At 38.9% G+C, this 20,118-nt stretch overlaps 1 protein-coding gene across 1 annotated transcript in view; it reads right to left on the bottom strand.

The window, feature by feature from the left end:
* Positions 1–17,936, bottom strand: part of SI (sucrase-isomaltase) — a 54,283-nt gene extending 36,347 nt beyond the window's left edge. The window contains exons 1-12 of the mRNA XM_052804828.1: positions 17,813–17,936; positions 16,181–16,254; positions 11,824–11,944; positions 11,626–11,735; positions 10,796–10,947; positions 6,898–7,069; positions 5,438–5,537; positions 4,721–4,833; positions 3,806–3,931; positions 2,834–2,965; positions 2,531–2,650; positions 763–876 (exon numbers count right to left, since the gene is read on the bottom strand). Of these exons, the coding sequence (XP_052660788.1) occupies positions 763–876; positions 2,531–2,650; positions 2,834–2,965; positions 3,806–3,931; positions 4,721–4,833; positions 5,438–5,537; positions 6,898–7,069; positions 10,796–10,947; positions 11,626–11,735; positions 11,824–11,944; positions 16,181–16,254; positions 17,813–17,936 (1,458 nt within the window). The remainder of the gene's footprint in view (positions 1–762; positions 877–2,530; positions 2,651–2,833; positions 2,966–3,805; positions 3,932–4,720; positions 4,834–5,437; positions 5,538–6,897; positions 7,070–10,795; positions 10,948–11,625; positions 11,736–11,823; positions 11,945–16,180; positions 16,255–17,812) is intronic.
* Between the last annotated feature and the right edge of the window lie 2,182 nt (positions 17,937–20,118).

Genomic DNA, 20,118 nt, shown 5'->3' with positions numbered 1-20,118 from the left:
GTTTTCTTTTGAAATATTTCTTTATTTTTAAGTAAAAGGAAGTAGGAAAAACACAAAAAGAATAAAAGGAAGAATGCTCTGAGAGAGGGATTGAGAAGTTTAAGTACAGATTTCCTTCAGGCACCCACTTTTAGAAGCTTTATTACAGGATATTCCTCTAAAAAACTAATCTGGTCAGTCAAAACGGTTCTTAATTTCATCTGATTTCCAAAACCTGTACCTAAAATCCACTGCACCAGACTGTATTTTAGTCCTTTTGTGGGAGAACCTGTCTAAGGAGCCTGATTTTTCCAAATCCTTAAATGGAGTAGCAATTGCAGATTCATTAACCGGAAATTCCATGAGCTACTTGGAGCATAGATACATAGATTATTCATATTATACCCTGTATTCAGGACCTGTTTAGCACACATTCACTAAGCAGGTATGCAGGTCTCCAAATATTGCCATTCTGAATATAGAAATGTGCTGGCATTTGCCTTTAGCAACAGTTCATCAATTGAAGCATTTTAAAGTGTCACTGAACATCCAAAAACCAGCACACTGATCATTTAAATGCCATGATAAATGATTCAAATTAAAATTTAAAAATTCAAATTTGAATTGCAAATTCAGCACCAGAAGACTTACACATCCTGCACTGATTTCAGGTTAGTTATAGTAAACATCCCTTTCAAATTCAATGCAAATTGATTGTGATAAACATCTATCTTTGCCTATTTTTAAAAATAAAAATAAAAAAGAGAGTTCTGAATTACTTACAATCCAGATCCCATCATACGGCACTACATTATAAAACAGTTTGCATTCTTCCACCCACCAGCTAGTGCAGTCTGGGTTGGTGAAGTCTGGGAACACAGATTCCCCTGGCCACACCTGCAATATGAGAAGGGAAGTAATTAATTAAACTTTTAATGATATTAAAAAGAGTTCCTAGAATCATAGAACAACCCAGGTTGGAAGGGACCATGAAAGATCATCTGGTCCCATCTTTCATGGGAAAGGGAACCCAGATGAGATCATCTAGCACCCTGTCCAATCACAGCCTGAAAACCTCCACTGCTGGGGACTATTGTGTCCCTGGGGAGGGTGTTCCAATGAATGATTGTTCTCACTGTGTCCTGGTTTTAGCTGGGATAGAGTTAATTTTCTTTCTAGTAGCTGGTATAGTGTTATGTTTTAATGGTATAGTGTTGTGTCTTGAGTTCAGTATGAGAAGAATGTTGATAACACACTGATGTTTTCAGTTGTTGCTAAGTAGTGTTTTTACAAAGTCAAGGATTTTTCAGCTTCTCATGCCCAGCCAGCAAGAAGGCTGGAGGGGCACAAGAAGTTGGGAGGGGACACAGCCAGTGCAGCTGACCCAAACTGGCCAAAGGGATATACTCCATACAACATGACATCATGCCCAGTATATAAACTGGGGGGAGTTGGCCTGGGGGGCAGATTGCAGCTCAGGAACTAACTGGGCATCAGTCAGCGAGTGGTGATCAATTGCATTGTGCATCACTTGTTTTGTGTATTCCAATCCTTTTATTATTAGTATTGTATTATTATTATTATCATCATCATCATCATCATCATCATCATTATTATTATTATTTTCTTCTTTTCTGTCCTATTAAACTGTCTTTATCTCAACCCATGAGTTTAACTTTTTTTTGATTCTCCCCCCTGATCCAACTGGGTGGGGGGGAGTGAGTGAGCGGCTGCGTGGTGCTTAGTTGCCCACTGGAGTTAAACCATGACACATCATTGTAAAAAATTTATGGTGCAAATTGTATCTGTTGCCCCTCATATTCTCCATGTGGCTCCTTGTGAATAGAGAGCCTCTGTCCTCTTTGTAGCTGCCCTCTAAATACTGGAATATTGTGATGAAGTCTCCTGTGAGCCTTCTCTTCTCTAGGGAGAAAAGACCTAACTCCTTCAGTCAAGCCCAGGATCTGATTTGCCTTCATTGCTGCAGTGGCAAACTGCTGACTCATGTTCAGCCTGTTGTCCACCAGGACCCCCCCAGTTTGCCATCAAGGGCAGTGATAATATAATGATCTGATGACGATTTTGAACGACAAACTGCTAGAGTGACAATAGCTTGCATGCTGAAGGAAGGCAGAAAGAGTATGAGTTTCTAAAGTTTGGAGTTTTCAATTGCTTTTAAGTCATACAAGGAACAATACACAACAGAAAAATTTCTCAATAGAAGTTAAAATTATAAATGAAAGGGGTAATGTGGGAGCTGGCTCTTCAGTCACTACTGAAAATAAAGAGGAGCTGGCTGATGAATTGTCCCTGAGCCTTAAACTACTTTAGTTTTCCTTTTTGTTTAACATAAAAAAAATGAAAAAAAAATCAAGAAAGGTTGAAAAGTATCATATCCTAAGTGAGACCTTATAAACTTAGTTCTCACTGGCAGGTAATTTTACTGAAAGAAGCAACTTAGAAAAATGAGAGTTTAAAAGCAGCCCCCTGACCTAAATTAAACCATAACAGTGACAACAGACCAAGTTCAAATGCATGAAAATGCAATTACCTCCCCAAGTAATGCTGTTACTCCATCCGATTCATTAATCCAGACTTTTTTGCTCTCTCCCCTGACATAGCTTCCATATGGACTCCCATCAACTAGATTTTGTATGCTAATAGCAGGATCCTAAAAAAAAAAAAATTAGAAAACAAAAAAATAGGAAGAAACCAGGATACACTCCATCAATTATTACAGACTACTAGAATGTTAGGCAATAAATGTAATAACTGCATAGAATAAGCAAAGTATAATAATAAATAGTTCTAATGATAGTATTTACATGGGAAAAAGAAATAGTTAAATGCTTACCAATATGATAATATATTTTTGTCCATAGTCATGCATATAAGCTGCAAAATTAGGGAGATCTCGAAACTTCACTTTGTCATAAGTAAAATCTTTCTTTTCCTCCATATAGTCAATATCAGTGATCTGAGCATCCTGAAAGGGAAGGGAGTTCAGCTCTAACATGAGAAGTGATATGTAAAGATTTTGTATATTAGTCCAAGACAATTTATTCTGACAATTCCTGTTTGTCCTATAGTGAATTTACTGTTGGGACTTTACTGCAGCCTGGCAGAAAGTATGCTGTCAGGACCACTTGCAATGTGCCTCTCATCTCATACTTACAGCCTTAATTAATGGTACTGACACATCTTTTGTGCCTAAGAAGAGCTGCATTCAACATTAACAGAATTTAAATTAAAGTGTATATTGGCACCCTTTCAAATAGCCCCTGGACGTGTGGTTATTTCATTGCAGTTGCCTGACTTCAAGAGCTATCCCTTTAAATCTGAACAGTTCTTCCTCAACTCTTAGCTTAACGTTAGAGTATTTTCATTCTATTTAAGCCATCAGGCTAATGTAATCTGAAATCTAATTTTAAAAATTAATTGTACTTTACCTTTGGCTGTCGATTAAGAATAATATATAGTTCCATAACTGTCCACAGGACAATTAAAAAAAATAATACATGGATTAGGTATCATGAGAAGGTAAGTGGATATAGTTGGAAAGTATAACTGAAAAAGCAGTACAATAATGTGTTCAAATAAAACGTATTGTAATTAAGCCCTACCATGTCCCACATTCTGATAATGGGTCTACCATTATAATGCACAAAACCCTTTGACACCAGAAGCCTATATGTTAGAAATTTACTAATTTAAACTGTTGTGAAATGAACCAGTTGCAGAACATGAAGGTCAGGATCTCTGGGTCATTTCTCCTGCAGAGCTCTGCCTTTGTGCGGTTGCTGCCCTCCTCAAACCCCATACTTACATAAGGGAGTCCAATCGCCCTGTTCCTCTCCACAACTCTCTTCACCTCATCCAGAGACCCGTAATTCCAGCGGCTGAGCTGGAAGCCCAGGCTCCAGTAGGAAGGCAACTCTGGCAGTCCCACGAGCTGCAAGTTGAGAGCAAAAATCCCACTCATCGTCAGTGGAGTCTGCGTGCGTCACCTCGGTGCCTGTTTCCCTAGATCCATACTCTCCAAATCTATTTGAATAATATACACTAAGCTTGAGTGTGTGAAATGAGCAGCCCACTCCCAAATGCAATACTTTTCTATGATTCTTTCTTTATTTTAAGAAACACAAATATTTTGGAACAATCCCCATTCTTTAAAGAATGAAACCTAAGCAGATCTCAAGAAGCATAGAAGATACCAGTGATATCTTATGACCATAAAATCATGACATACATGTAAGCACATTATCTACCCTATAATACTGCCATATGAACAGGAATTTGTCCTTATAACAAGAGTAAGCCCCAGCAAGGAAGCATAAGTTTTTCCATGTAGACCATTTCTAGCTCCAATGACCACTGTGTAAATCAGTTGGGCCATACAGACTGATGATGGGCCTTGAGCTGCTGCATGGTCTCTGTTCCAGCATCTCCAGCAAGAGTAGTGCTCACATTTCAGCTGTCCTTAACAGGCCAACTAAAAATATCTACACCCCAGCTTAACACCAGCTAGCTATTGCTAATGACAGCAGTCACATTAGGGACATACTAACAGTTATTCTTAGTTAAATATATACTGAGTCATATTTTCAGTTAATAGATAACATAGTGAAGACATACTGTCAAATAAAGAGGCGGAAAAAAAACCCCACCAAAAAATCCCAAACACTATTAAAAATATGTTGAATGCATAATCTCTCCTCCTCCCTGGAGGAGCTAAAGGTACCTCCAGGTACTCCTGGACTACTTGCTCTGGAGTGTTCCCCAAGAAGATATAGAAATCAAGGATCCCACCAATGGTTCTGTAGGTCACAGCTGGAGCAGGCTGCACCACAAACTCTGCCGGACAAGAGCGCACAAAACCAATTTTGAATACCAGCTAATTCTAAAACACCTTTGTAATTTTCTAATTGATGATAAGAAAATTTACTTAAGGAAAAAAAAAACAAATACACCTAAGGAACACAATCCCATTAATTGAACTTGCAATGATGAGGATATGTATTCAGATGACTCTTTTCAATGTCCATATTTCCATTCCTTTACATTCTACAGAGAAGAGAATCAGAAGAAATCCAATGCCTCAAACTTTTATCTTTAAATTTTTAGTACAACTTTCCAGCCTCAAGAGGTGTGAAGAGCTCTGTAAAGCATACATATATGCATGCTTACCTAAAGAGAATAAAAGGCATTTAAGTTCAAGTATTGCTAACTCCAAATTTAGTCTCTGATTCCAGTGTCCTGCACATCTGCACAAAGCTACACATGCTTTAGATGATAGGTTTCTGTCCCTCAGGTTTCCAGCGCAATCTTCATGATAACTGTGCGCTACTTACTGCTTATGTCGCATACGCTAAACACTACAGTTAGGATCCCAATCCAAGAGATCATTTAAAAAGATATTTAACTGCAATGCTCAGAGCTGCAGAGAAAGCTTTCTTACCCATGGCATTGCTATTCATTAGGAAAACACCAAAGGAGGCTCCAGTGCTGTCTTCCAAACACAGGAAGAAAGTTTGAACTCCGTATAAGTTATGCATTGCCTTAAAGGATAAAAAGAAAAAGTAAGCTGTTAAAATCTAATAACAGTATCTGTTCTGGGATATTTCAAAATATATCACAGGTAGAACTTGAAACTTATCAAAGTACAGCAAACAACAGAAATAAAAATCCCGACACTTTCCTACACTTCTGTTTTCTCTTTCCTGGCATTCTTCTCCTTTATGAGAACATTTCCCATTAAAAGAAGAATCTTCCCCAAATATATAGATAACATAAGCAAGCAGATGTGATGGATCTTCAGGCAAGTCTGCATATATTGCAGTACTATTTCTGGGTAATATATATGCACATCAAGTGAACAATAGAACTTGAAGGGTGCTTTCATCACCTTTCACCATAGATTAGATTTTACATCTAATCTATATTTCTATTAATCCTGCAAGGTAATCATTTTTATGTCTAATCTATGGAAATAAGAGAGTGCCTTGCTTCTTTTTTATTTCCTTTCTAATGTTTTTTTCCATTGTTATTTGCAACAAAAACCTTAGAAATTTTAACAATTGTTGTAATAGTTGTGCTTCTTCCCCTGCAAAAGAAAACTCAGAACAAATTAACGAGAAACAGAACTTGAGCAATTTGAAGTTAGTGTAACTTGATTCTGTTCACTGTTAGTTTAGTTTAATGAGTCTACACTCAATACAGCCATTCAGGTAAGAACTATCTTCAAACCAGAGAGGATAGTGAGGTGTCTCAAGGGAACAGTACAAATTCCAAATTATTAATTAATTACATATAGTGGTCTCACCCTCTAGTTTCTGTTAGTATATCTCCTATTTCAGCAAAACGCTGAAGTGCTCTCTCAAAGTAAAGCATGTGGGTTGTTGCTTTATGACACTGAAGTAAATAGCGACAAATAAATAGTCTCACAATTATCAAAAAATGGGTGCCCTGGAAATCATTTCATAGAGAGACAGCGATACAAACTATAGAAAAAAATAACAGGTAACAGACATACTTTATCTCCTAAGGAGACAGCTGTTAAAGAGAACTTTTCCATCATTTGCTGAGCTACAAGGATGTTAACTGAAGGAGCATGTGTCATCTGTACTGAATGCTGCATGCAGCAATGCATTAGGACATACTCTTATTTATTTTCTTTATCAGTAGAAGCTGAAGACTCTCATACATAAATGTCTATCAACTGGTTTTCAACCGCACATCAACAAAAATCAGAAATCAGGGAATGTTTATCTGTACCATCTAGCTTTTAGTAATAACACGCAGTGCCTGACAAGTCTTGGGGAAAAACTCAATGAATATTACTAATGTGTCTACTGCATAATGGGTTTGGATTACAGAAGTCATCTGCAAAGAATGAGGTGGAATAAAACCAGTCCTTACTCCAGAGGGGCCAATATCCCTGCTGAACATGGGCCAGGTTTTCCAGTTAACATCATGCCGGTACTGCTTATGCACGTGCTCTCCCACGCCATAGATGTTGCTGCTAGGTAGTTTGATTGATAGCTGTAAAAACTGGTCAGCATACTGCAGTGGTCCTATGGTAGTATCAAACCTGATGAAACCATTTAAAAAAAAAAAAAAAAGAAAAGAAGTATTTTACCAAGAGTTGTTGCAATAATTGTTTCTACTCCTTTTAGTTAGACTTGGATAGCAGGTTCAGGTCTCCATCCAGACACCTGAAGGAGAGGGAGGTGGGATGGTGCAGGGCTGGAGCAGAGCGACCCTTGCACAGATGAGGAGATGAGCGGTGCCTATTGATCCTATGGAAACCTCTCATACAAGTGGCCCATCTATTTTCAGGGGTACATTTGCGCTCCCCTCTTCCACCAAAGCTTCCCACCCTGCATCTGTTGCGCTGAATCCTGAATCCTCTCTCTGTGGCCACTCTCAGTAACGGGGCAGATGATGGAAAATTTCTGTGGGTGGACAGAAACACAAAAATAATCCACTCCATCAGAATTTGCAGATCAATTGCAGCTTTTTCTTGCCGGGAAAAAGGAACAAGACCCGCTCTTGAGTCCTGCTAGGCCAGTCACTACAGGGAAAGGCAGACTACCGCTCTGTGCTAGCTCTCGAATAACCCAAGAGTGGACGAGCACAGATTGAAGTGATAATGTGATCCTTAGCATGGCTCAAATCCCATTTGATGGCTATCACATCTCCTGTGGCAAGTTCTGCATAAAGCCACTGCTAAGCTTTTTAAGGAACGTGAAGTTGGTGGTGTTGAACATAGATACAGAGACTATTGTATATATCTGTACAAACGGAACAAGGCGGAGATCAATATTCCTCCTTTACATCTATTAGCAAAACACACAGTAAAAGTCAATTCCATCAATAAAGCTTCTTCTGTTATTTTAGTTTTGCACATTTTACCATTCCTTTCATTACAGACAAAAAAGTCCTGTTCCAAACAAGGGTTACAAGATCTTCAAATACCTGGGCAAAACCTAATTTCACTCCTCCTTTCTACGGGGAGGACTCGGGAAATGCTGGGGAAATCTGAGCAGTGCTGAGACAGCGAGCAGTGGGAAGCAGCCCGACTCCTGCCATGGGGTGCACCAAGGAGTAGCTCACTGCAAGGCAATGGACTCATTGATTCGCTCTCCTTCCTTTAGCTCTGCTGAGCTACTGCAGCTGTAATGGTGAACCAGACTCTAGACTCCCTTGACCAGCAACATTTCAGGTTGTGACCCCCGCCTCCGGTCCCCGATGCTGCCAAAAAGGCTTCGCTGAGCATCTTAGGCATCCTCCTTCCTGATGGATGGAGGGAACTGTGCACAGGGCTCTGCTTCTACAGGCAGGTGTGTGCCCACACCACCACCCAAATAGGATCTTTTTCTATCATGACAAGAATGCTGGGATTTTGGTCCCATTTATTTTAGCAATAGGATTAAATATCTCCCTAAGAAGCCAAGCACACAGGAATGGTTGGACCGCTTTGCATTTCCTTAGCAACACCAAACATCATCCTGGGTAAGGATCTCCCACAACTCATGGAATCAATCAAAACATTACATTTCATTCCTTTTGACCTTAATCATGTTCATTTTCCTCTTTCATTCCTCTAAGATTTTGAACATTTCCAATTGGTAAATGTGTCAAAATCGACCCGTACCCAGAAGCAGTTTGAGTTTCCATCAGTCATCACTTTTTAAATGAAACAACCATAAATAGAACATAATTGTGAGTTAAACCATATTTGAAGCAGAGAGCAATTGCAATGAAGCTGTTCCTCGAGTTTGAAGGTTGTCTTCAGCTTCATGAAACCAAGAGCTTACAGGGATCTGCAGAAATGCAGTCTTTCCCCAAAAGCAGAGAAAATGACTTATTTTCATAAAAGCAGAGAAAATGACCAAAATCTACCATGACGTGCATTAACATCACACACATTTCAAAGGCATATGCTTTTATCTACTCACTTTATGCAGTTTTAATTAGAAACTCATTTTACAACTGTATTTTTGTGTGATATTTGTGATATTTAACAGTCATGGTATTCATATAGTGGAGAGTAATGTAACTTTCTCTTGACTTTATGTAAACACAGCCATGTTAATTTTAAGGGACTTTATCACTTCAGATTTGTTAGTACACTATAACTACATTTATCACTATGAGTACGTAATTACCAGTAAATTCTTTTATGCATAGAGGTCCTTAAACTATTAAATAAATACACGGTGCATTAGCAACTACAAACACTGCACAAACAAGCGACAAAACCAGGGCAGTTTGGGCTTACTACAACTTTAATCTGCTCATATTACTTTTTCTTTTTTTTAAAGTTAAAAATACTGGCACTTGACAGAGGCTTCATAGGTCAAATCCTCTTCTGATGTGTTTCTGTCCAGTTTTAATGATGCCAAGGACTATCTTGCCCATCTGCTCAAAGACTGCATTGAAACTACCTTTTTTGGGGGGGGGGGGGGGGGGGAAGAAGTTTGTATTTCCAATGAAACTATGGCAATCTTTCAGGTTGTCTTGCAAATGATGATGGTAACAGGTCAGTCAGAACTCTAACTCTTTTGGGGGGCTCAAGTGTAACAAATGATGATGGAAGGTCATAGGTTTTATAACTATCTGGGTAATTAGGATTTTTGTCATGAACTGTGATAGCACATTGGTCCCCTCTCTTCCTTCTCCAAAGAGGTCTCCCTTTTGTGTGGTTGTTTAGGAGTTGGCGGAAAGCCCTCATCTTGTGTAAACAAATTTATCAAGCATTTATCTGTGAGGGGCTGCCCTTACCTCATGCTAACAACAGCTTGCTTGAAGATACTCAAACTCAGTCAAGCATCATTGTGGTTTTTTTCTTTACAGACAGAAAATGCAACCGCTTTTATCAAATTAAACAGAAGACGAAGGAAAATACAGACAATCTTCCAGAGCACTGTTTCAACATGGTTCTATTGGACTAGGTTTCTTATTCCCCCTCCACATACCTGTTTAATCAGTCATGCACTACTGAATACCAAGTCCATCTTTTGTGCTCTCTATAATTGCAAATCAATCATTATAGAGGATTCTAAGCAAGAAAACAATACTAATAAGAGCACAAAAGTAATCGCTAATTAATTAAACTTGAAGCGTTGATAATCCAACTGACCTAGCACTCTGACAGGTAATCATTCTTGGACTGATTTAATAAGCATGTTCATCCTGACACTTCCCCCTTCTAACAGGCCTCAAAGCCACACTGTTAGGTTCATAGGTTTGTTTTATTTATTTATTTTTAGAACCTAAATGGGATGAAAGCATTCAATGTACAAGTCCGTCAAATATTTTACTCACAGCACTACATGACCAGCTTATCAGTGGTTTGCACCAGCTATTCTTGGATACCATAGGTCTAAAGGGCAACCTGGTTTTGGTGATTCAGAGCTTCACCACGATTGCGACAAATGAGATAAAAGATGCAATGAAGAGCATTCCCATTTGATTTGAAGCACTGGCAAGGAGTTCTCCGGATAATAAAAATTCCCCGAATTGATGGAACAAAGTAACTGTAAAGATTTCCCTAGTGTTGGGGGAAAGTGAACAGAGAGCCAGACCTAAAACCTTTTAGACAGAGCGCTCCATATCCCAGAATCTGTTTCCAAAGGCCTCGCAGAAGGCCTTGCAGAACATCCATCAGTCAAAAGAAGAGAAGTAGATTACATGTCCAAGGGGGCACCTCACACATGGCACCTTGGACATACATTGCTTGCGTGGCAACATGGGCTTTCAGAGAAAACCAGTGAGATCTGTGTCATTCAGAAAAAGTACCAACGTTACTTACAGCACTCTACCGTTGCTCACTCTGGTCACCACAATGCCAAAGGGGTTCTGCTTGACATCCACTTTGTAGTTTAATTTGGAGGCTGCGGATCCAGCGAAAGATCGCACATGCTCATGAGGGACTTCAAATCTTGGTGTTTCAGGATCAGTGATCTGCACATATTTAACAACAGAAGTGTTGGGCTTTTAAAAACTAATGCCTAATTCAAACATTTTCCTGCATTAAACATACAGTTCTGACTTAGGATATTCCCACCCCCATTCCAGTCTCCTCTTCTGCCTTCATTTCCAACTTTCATCACTCATTTTCAGCCATTTCCCTCATAATACTTGACCCTGTGTTTCCCTGGCTTAGTAGGAACCCACCAGAAGAGGAAGGTCTCCCACAAAAGAAGCCCTGCTCCATCCCAGAACTCATCAGTACCCTACATTCACAGTGTGTACTGTTGAGTTTTCCATAGAAAACAGTAATCATTCAAAAAACTAATGTTGTCTGTCAAAATGATTGAGAGATATGGCCAGGCCATAAATTAAAAGTAAGTAAATACATTTATCCCCATAATTTTCCTATGGTGAGTAAAAAAGGTAGGTAATATAAAAGCTGAGCTTCTCAAAGGTCTCAGTAATTTTTCATGCAGAAATCCCACTGTGCTAAATGCTTGTTAACCTGATGCATTGCAACTGCAGGGAGGACAAAGAAAGGAGGAGCCAAGTAGTTCAGTGGGAGTCATGAGGGATTAATCCACCCCTCCTAACTCACTGCACAGGAACAGCCAGCCTAAAATCTTGCACAGAACATGAACCTTAAAGCAGCACAGCAGCAAGATTAACCTTGAACCGGAAGCGATTTGGTGTCTGATACTCTCCTGTGAGGAGGACAGTGTTGATATCATTTCCAAACAGGGAAGGTGATGGCAGCCTTGTTAATGTAGTCTCAAATCCTTGGGAAGAAAACACATGTTGCAATGTTATCGTGTTGAATCGGACACCGGCACGCACATAAATTGGGGAGCTCAGCCTGCAGCTTACCTGCCTGAGTTGATCTTGTTGACCCATCCACTTTGTACCCATGGTTTGAAGCGAAAAAACACCAGGGCACACTGGTATCACTCTCAGGACTCCAGCAGCAGCCACGCAGGATGCAGGTGCTCTGATTCAAGGACATGAGAGGCACAGATGAGCTGATTTCACACAAATAAATCCTCTATACTAAAACAGTTAAAATGCACATGGTGTGTATTTTACCCCAAACACCGGAAACCTTAATAATATCTGCAATCAGATCAACTCCTTCTCTGAAACTCTATTGAGTGAATTCAATGGCACAGAATACACTAAATAGAAAGGATTTTTTTTGTGGAATCAGAGTAGAAACTTGCTTAATAGACATTCATTCTTTCTTAAAACCACAAGATCCACAGGCAAAATGAACATCTAAAAAGAATTATTGAAATATTTGAGCTGTGACAGATGCAGTATAGTCTGGCCAAAAATCACACACTGGAGAGAGGGTGAAAGTTACACTTGGCTTAACATCTGGTAAACATCTGGTTAAAAATCTACATATGCATAATTGATCATCATGTATAATACCTACATTTTAACGTAATTTTCCAATATCAGAAATATTCAGATTGCTTCTGCAGAACATCAGATTGAGATAAATCAACTTTTTTTTCAAAAAACCCCAAGCAATTAAACCTATTGTTTAAAGCATATATCTCAGTGTAGTAGCACCAACCTTTACACTACCTTTCAGTACTCTAATAAACTACAGTACCTTTGCTTTGCTGTTAGAGATTAACTTATTCATGTACTGTTTGCGTGAGTTTTATGTTTGAAGATAAGATTTGGGTAATACATCACTAAGTTTCCACACATTTTCTCACATCAAAACCCCAAATTATTACTTAGGGCAAAGGGCAGTAGTAACACAACAAGCTTCACTGAAGGCTAAGGGCAGTGTCCATAAGTGATCTCAGGTATCCAAATCCAACATGCAGATCTTCAAGACCTTTCCCTCTACCTGCCTACTAACAGAAGCTCTTTCTGCCTTCATCTGATTATGCTCAAATGTTTTTGGTGTTTGTGCCATGCTTATTTAAAACATTCTGCAGCTTGAAACAGGTGGAGACGGTCCAAAATCTCTATTGCTGCTGTCCTTGGCGACAATTGTTTCTGGGTTATAGAGCCCAGCCTGGTTGATGCAGGTCAAATGCTTTTCTCAGCCTCTGAACAGAGCAAAGATAAGCCAGCTCCAGCCCAGAAATCATGCACGTGGTGAAGGAAAGCACAGAAGGAGCTCACAGAGCCACCGGCTTGGGAAGTCTTAGTGCGTTTATTCGGTAGCGATTGCACAGAGCCCAGAAATCTCTGCAAAACCACCCAAGATAAAACCCAGATTCACCAAATAGATAAGTGCTTGTCTCTCTGTCATGGACTCATCACATCAGAAAACATGTCTGCTGTCATTTCATTAGGTTCCAAGCAAAAAACCACAGTTGGAGGAGAGATACAGTGACTCATTTTCCTCCACATCGATCCACAAATCAATGCACTTTCTAAGGCTGTGAAAAACCCATGCTCACTTTCCACCTTCCCAATGCCCACCATGAGAGCTCCCTATTTCCCGTTGTATAAACTATTTCAGACTAAATGAGAAGAAGCACCAATCCCCTCCAAGACTGCAGAGATCACAGCTTTGCTCCCTTTCTTAATTTACTTCATTTCCTTCATACACAGGGCAATATCCTAAATACTTAAGAAAAGAGTTGCTACCTCCATCCTCTTATCCCTTCCTCGACCAGTGACTATCCCATGCAATGCAGAATAGCTTGAACAACAGATTTTCCTAAAGCCTGGTAGTTCAAGCATCTGCGTGCCCAACTTCGTAAGCATGCTTTTCTTTTTCCCCAGCTACTTCTCATGAATACTTGTTGACTATTTTCAGCAGCAGTTACTTTACAGTTCAGTGATGTTCTTCTAGCTAAATCTTATTCTAGTGGATTTGTAAGCTATAGCTCTGTATTTTTGAGGTACACTGAACTTGCTGCATAAGGAAGTAAATAGAGAAGTGCAAGATCGGTTATGCCTGACACAGGGAAAGGGGCAGAGTTCATCCAAAGACACTGGAGAGGCTGTTATAAAAGCTTTCGTTTAGTGTAAATAAAGATGTGAGCCGATCACAGCATCTGAGCTATAAAACTAGTATAATAGATACCAATACCCAATAAAGCCAAAGAGAAATAATCGTTGATACGAGGAAACAGTTTATGTTGGGGTACACTAGGAGATGGCTTCTGAACATTGAACTGAACACCAAGGATTAAAAGAATAGCTTGTCTATGTGCTGAACTAAAATGTTTCTCTTATGTGCACCCAAACAAACCTCTGCCAGCAGGATATTTTGGGAAAAAACCCACACAAATCAAAACAAAACCCAACAATACACCCTTCCCCCAAGCTTTCAGAGGTATCAGTCCAATAATGGATTACACTAGCTCTGCTCGTGGTAGTTCATTTTTTACTGGTGCGTTCTTCTTGCCTAATCAAACTTCATGGCAATTTTCCACAGCAGTGAATAGTTAAGAAGTATCTACTGTCTTTCAGCATGTCTATCTTTGTCAACCCTGTGATCGGTTAATAAATATCTATTTGCTTTCCATACTTCTATCCTCTGCAATCCTACTCATTTTCTGGCTTCATCTAGGACACTTCAGTGAATAAAGAAATCAAGACAGACACTAACCTGCTATATGAGCTTAGGCAAATCATAATTTTCCCAGCTGCTGTTTTTTCTGAAAACTACTAATGGAAACCATTACAGAAGAGTTATGTAATCCTAAGCAGGTACCTGTAGTTTTACAGCTCTGCTGTCTGCTGTATTAGAATAGCCTAAAGAGGGACAACCAAAATGCTTCCAGGAGAAAATTTATACAGGAATGAATGGGCACACTGGGGTGGGACTCTGGCACCTAACAGCTTTCATCAGGGCACAGGTTAAAGGTGATATTTATGTCTAATCCTGTGAAATCTGCTGCCTGGTCTTCACTAAGGAAAGAACAGATTCAGGAATCATTATTTTACCTCTAATTCCAGAGCAGGTACCCCAACATTCAAAACTGCATCTTGCCCTACTTTTCTGCTGGTATCTATAATTTGATTATTTTTAATTCTTTCTAATCAGTGATGGTAAAAAGCAAGGACAGACTTACAATAAGGCTTCCAGTTGCAACCAGAGCAAAACAACTTCCCTCACCGGATGATGAGTGCAGCACTTAATGTGGGGTGACTGGTTCGAAGGTAGTAATTAAAGATTGAAGTGATCTGCATGACTGCTCTTACCGTGGTGTGCTAGCTCCTGGGAGGGTGAGTGAACCGAAAGAGTAGAGGAATAGGTTGTGATTTGAGCCTTTACTAACCTGTTCACCCACAGGACTTTATTGAACTATATATCATAGCAAAACCCATGGCATGACAGAAGCTTTAACAACTGTCATTTCTGGAATTAGACTGGGAATTTCCTCAGAGATTAAGACAGCTGGTTAATAATTTTTTATACCTCTGTGAATGACATAAACTTCATGCTTCATAATATATTCACTATTTTTTCTCCTAAGCTGCCCCCGAACCAAAGAAAGATGCCAGGCATCTACCAGCTTCCATCAGAAAATGTAAACATCCATTGCAAAGATGAAAAATAATAGTGATAAAAATAACAATAATAGCCTTTCAAGACCAACCACTACAAAAATGTTCTGAATATGAGAGCACTGAAAAATTAAGATGATACTTTTCACTGGGAATCTTAACTCACAGAATCTTAAGACAAAAGGTCATTTCTAAACTCTGCGCTCTCCCAGGAAAGACACCACAACCAAGAAAGGAAGACACTGAGATTCAAATGCGTTCTGAAAGGAAATTGTGACCGTGTCTCTTATATTATAAAAGTCTTGTGCACCTGGCTAAAGTGTATCTTCACCTGCTATTTCTGCCATTATAAATGCTAGTACTTGACCATCAGACAAAAAGAAACTGTTCAGGCAAAGTTGTTAAAAGTAGAGAGTGCCTTTTTTTAACTGCTTGATGTCTGACTCATTTTGTTTCCACCTATCCCAAAACCAAACTGTTGGGGAGTACTTTGGCAGTGGTCTTCAACTTTTGACAGCAAAATGCTACAGTGGCTAGAAAAATCAGACCTTCCGTCAATGGGCTGAAATGGGTTATAAAGGAGTTAAACTTTGCTGCAAAGTGTTCAGGCAATCACAGATTTTAAAAGGTTAAGAAAACAACTGATATAGTAGAGACAAATTAAATTTTTATAATTAAGCCCGAGGCTTTATGGGATAAAGATTATTTTCTAATTTTTTCTAGAATGTTTTCAGACCTTTGTTGCTACTTGATCCGGGATGCAGTCAATTCTCTCTGCTATTAATATGTTCGGACATTCTGGTGAAAATTCTGTTAAGGAAATAAATTAATGGGTTATTACCAGGATTTCCAAAATGTAGGAATAACTTGATTACTTCTTAACTCAGTAAATGCTTCTGCTGGCTGTTTCTCACCATCTTGAAACTCTAACCATTAATACAGATTCAAATGAGTGTAAACTATCGCTACTGTGATTTATTTTTACCTTTGAAAAGTTGCACACCACTATTTCAGATAAAGGTAGGACAACTTCACTTTAAAGTTTTTGAACATATGGGTGACATTGATAATTTTATTTCTTAAGGTATACATTAATCCAGTTTTCAGTAAGTCCTGTAGCTCAATATGCATATTGTGAAAATATTGTGAAAATACGTGCCAAATTAGAACTGGAAGGACTTTTCTTTTTCTTAATTGTACTGTGCTGCTGCTCTCACAGGTGCTCCTTCCCCTGAAATACTGTTCTTCCACAGGACCTGGAATTAGAGCATCAGGTAAAAGCACCTTAAAGCTCCATTAAGATGCTCCATTAGATTTCAGGTTTGTCAGACCAAATTTAAGGTGACCTCTTGGCAACTTTAGCTGACAAAAGGATGCCCGATGGTTGTTTTCAGTTTCTCCCAACACTGAAAGCTACTTTACATATATTTTGGAACGCTGCATATGTTTGGAATGAGAACTATGAAGTGTAGAAGTCTTGTCTCAGGCTGAGATGCACACAAATACACAGACTCGCCTGTTTGCATTATCTGCAATATACGCACTTGTACTTTTTGCTCAGGCAGACTCCTACTCATTTTGAGACTGAAACAGGCAGCAAATATGCAGATATTAGTCTGTATGGGCAGTTTTACCAAAACACCAAAGTGTTTGTTTTGGATAAGCAATTATTTTTATTTTACTGCCATTCTCACCTCCAAGTTTTTGCTTCAATCCCCATGTGTAAACAGAATTACGCACACAAAACGGAACTGTATGTAAAACAGGGTGCTCTGTATCACACCTCTGTAAGACAAGTGGTTTCTAATGTACCAATACAGGAAACACTATAGGTTTTTATGGTTACAGTCTATGTTCCACACAATTTGGCTGTTGCCACATTGTCTCCCTGATCCCATTTTCTTTTTTTCAGTGTTGTCTTCTTTATATTTAAAAATTTTGAAATCATACCAGTGCTATGTTTATAAAACAATTCCAGTCTTGGGAGGAAGAGACAAGTTTTTTTTCATGAAAATAAATTCTGAGTCACACTATTTATTATGTTCATCACTGGTAACTTTACTCATATTATCTGTAGGAAGGATTTCCCATGATTCACCTTTGGGTGATGATAAGAACATAACAGTAACACTGAGAGTCAGTACTTTACAGTGGTATTGGGTTTTTTACAGCGCTTACAGTGATTTTTTTTTTTCCTCACTTGAACACCCATGTTCTTGAAAAGCCTGAATCAAACAGTGACAGAAGTGATGCCAACGATTAGTTCCTGAAGCTCTGTGGCATTTACAACAGTCTCAGCAAGCAAAGCTGAGCAGTTCCCACTCAGGGTTTTTGCTCTGGTCCTACAGCAGCAACGGGAAGTACTTGCCTGTAGTTTTGACTCCGGATTGTCCTGATGCTAAAAGCCCAATGAGGACACAGGCTATGATTGCCACCAGGGAGAAGAGGACGATCAGGGTGATTTCCAGCCCACTGAACTTCCTCTTGCCCATCTAGACCCAGAGAAACACCATTGGTAAAAGGAAAACACAAGTAACAGCTTTGAAAACTCTATAAATTACATTACTAATTTAATAAATTAGCAAAATTTATAAATTATTCAGATTTTAATCCATGTCACCCCTAATCCCAAGGTTTAAATAACACACTTCTTAAGGACTATGTGCAATGAATCTCCTACGCAGGATAACTCGCACAGCGCAGGTTACTGCGTTATTACACTAGTGGGCTATCACGGAGAAATGTATTTTCTTCCCTGCAGACCACTTCACACACAAAGAACAACTTTCTCCTGAGATTAACTATGGAGTTTCTTACTGAAATTCCTGAAACAGAAAACAAACAAAACCCTTTTCCCATTTTCTTTTCCTTTTTTTTTTTTCAAGTTTTCTTTCCTTCTTTAGAACAAACACAAACTGTATCCTGTTTCATAAAGGAGGATGTTGATTTGTTAAAAGCGTACTTGACAAAACCTCTAATGAGCTCTGACAGCGTGCTCGTGACACTTGGAAAAGGCAAGACATAGTTAACAGGGTAAATTACTTGTTTGTAAAGTGGAAGAATATGTCATGTGTATAAGCCCATGGTACACTGGTTGCTGCTGAAATCACAACTGAAATGAGGCAGCGTATGTTGATGGAGTCAGTGCCTTCAACTGCTATGTAAAAGTCGTCTTTTTCCCATTATTGTCTTTTTTGTGAGGCACAGTGGAGCAAGGCGTACTGCGCCAAGGGGGCTGTGCTGGCTGCAGAGCCACCTGCTCAGCCCCATGCGAAGAACAACACAGTACCATTAACATTGAACTGCACACCAGCAATAAAACTAATTAAAACTAATCTCCAGCATCCAGATCAATATACATTGGCAGCTGCTACTGCATTTAACATTTGGTTAAAAACATTTAACCTTATAAAACAGCCTTAAATACAGAGAAATTGGTTCTTTTTACTTAAAGCAAGGAAGTGTGGGAATACATGTGCATTGCTCTGACATATAGCAAAACACTTTTACATGTTTTAGTGATGACCCAAAGGAACGAAAAATACTTTAGAAGGAGCTCTTTCTTTTTCTGTGAAATAACAGTTTAAGGCTATTGTATATTCTTGTCTCCTATTTCTTCCAAGTATAACCCACCACACTACCTGCACGCCTGTTCATGGAAGTCCCACAGCCACAGGAATGAATGTAAGTTCTTTTGTGTGATGTGTACTCAGAAGTGAAGTAAAGGTCTCCACAAAGTTGGAGGCAATAGAAGGAATGACATACCTTAAAGCCCCTCTGCTTCGTTCATCTGCTGCTCTTGATTGTAAAGCTCAGCCCCGAGGCTTTATCCTTTGCTGTTATCAGGTCACTGCATCATTTGCTAACCAATCTACCAATGGCAGGTACATACATAATTACAGGCAGATTGCGGAAACTCTTTGAACTAAACATAGTTACTGTGATTATTGCAGCCAAGGAATGGCTGGTTAATTAATAACATTTTGGTTCAATATGATGCATCACATTCTGCAGCTGAGAGAAAAGCAGCCATAAAATGCCAATAAGCTTATCCATGTTGCATGACTAAACATGAGTTTTTATTCTCTTCTTTTTCCATATCTTTGTTACTAGAACCTTTATGGAACCTTCACATTCTCTGTGTATCATTTCTGCTTTAAGCACCACAAGAAGTCATTAAATGCTCCCAAATGAGGAAAAGAGCTATTAAAATAGTTGCAGGAGAGAATCCAATTTATGACCATTAAAATTTTTTTAGGAATTAATTATAAAATATTAATTTTAATATTAATATAAACAGATTTCATGGGATACTAACAATAAATGTCAAAAGCAGAAGAAAAAGATGAAAGATTAACATGGACAAGAGTTTATAGGGAAGAGGCTTCAATCATAATCTTAATATGAAACCTTCATACATAACTGGGTTTTGTCTATTTCTCAAACTGACAGATAGAATCTTGACATTAAATCTTTATTTTCCAAAGGAAAGCTTTCAATTCATACTATTAAAGTATTTACAAGTTATTTTTCAGTAATGTAGAAATAGCTGAGAATTGCCACTTGTATTTTTTGAACTGTTCACAAATTTATTCAATTTCCTCAATATCTCACCTCCGACTGTGAAGTGCAGGAATGAGATGTGTCCTCTCTGAGCACAAAGGGAATGGTCCT

This window comes from Harpia harpyja, chromosome 12 (genome assembly GCF_026419915.1).
Source record: "Harpia harpyja isolate bHarHar1 chromosome 12, bHarHar1 primary haplotype, whole genome shotgun sequence".
Taxonomy (NCBI): domain Eukaryota; kingdom Metazoa; phylum Chordata; class Aves; order Accipitriformes; family Accipitridae; genus Harpia; species Harpia harpyja.
This window is presented reverse-complemented; position numbering and strand designations above follow the sequence as displayed.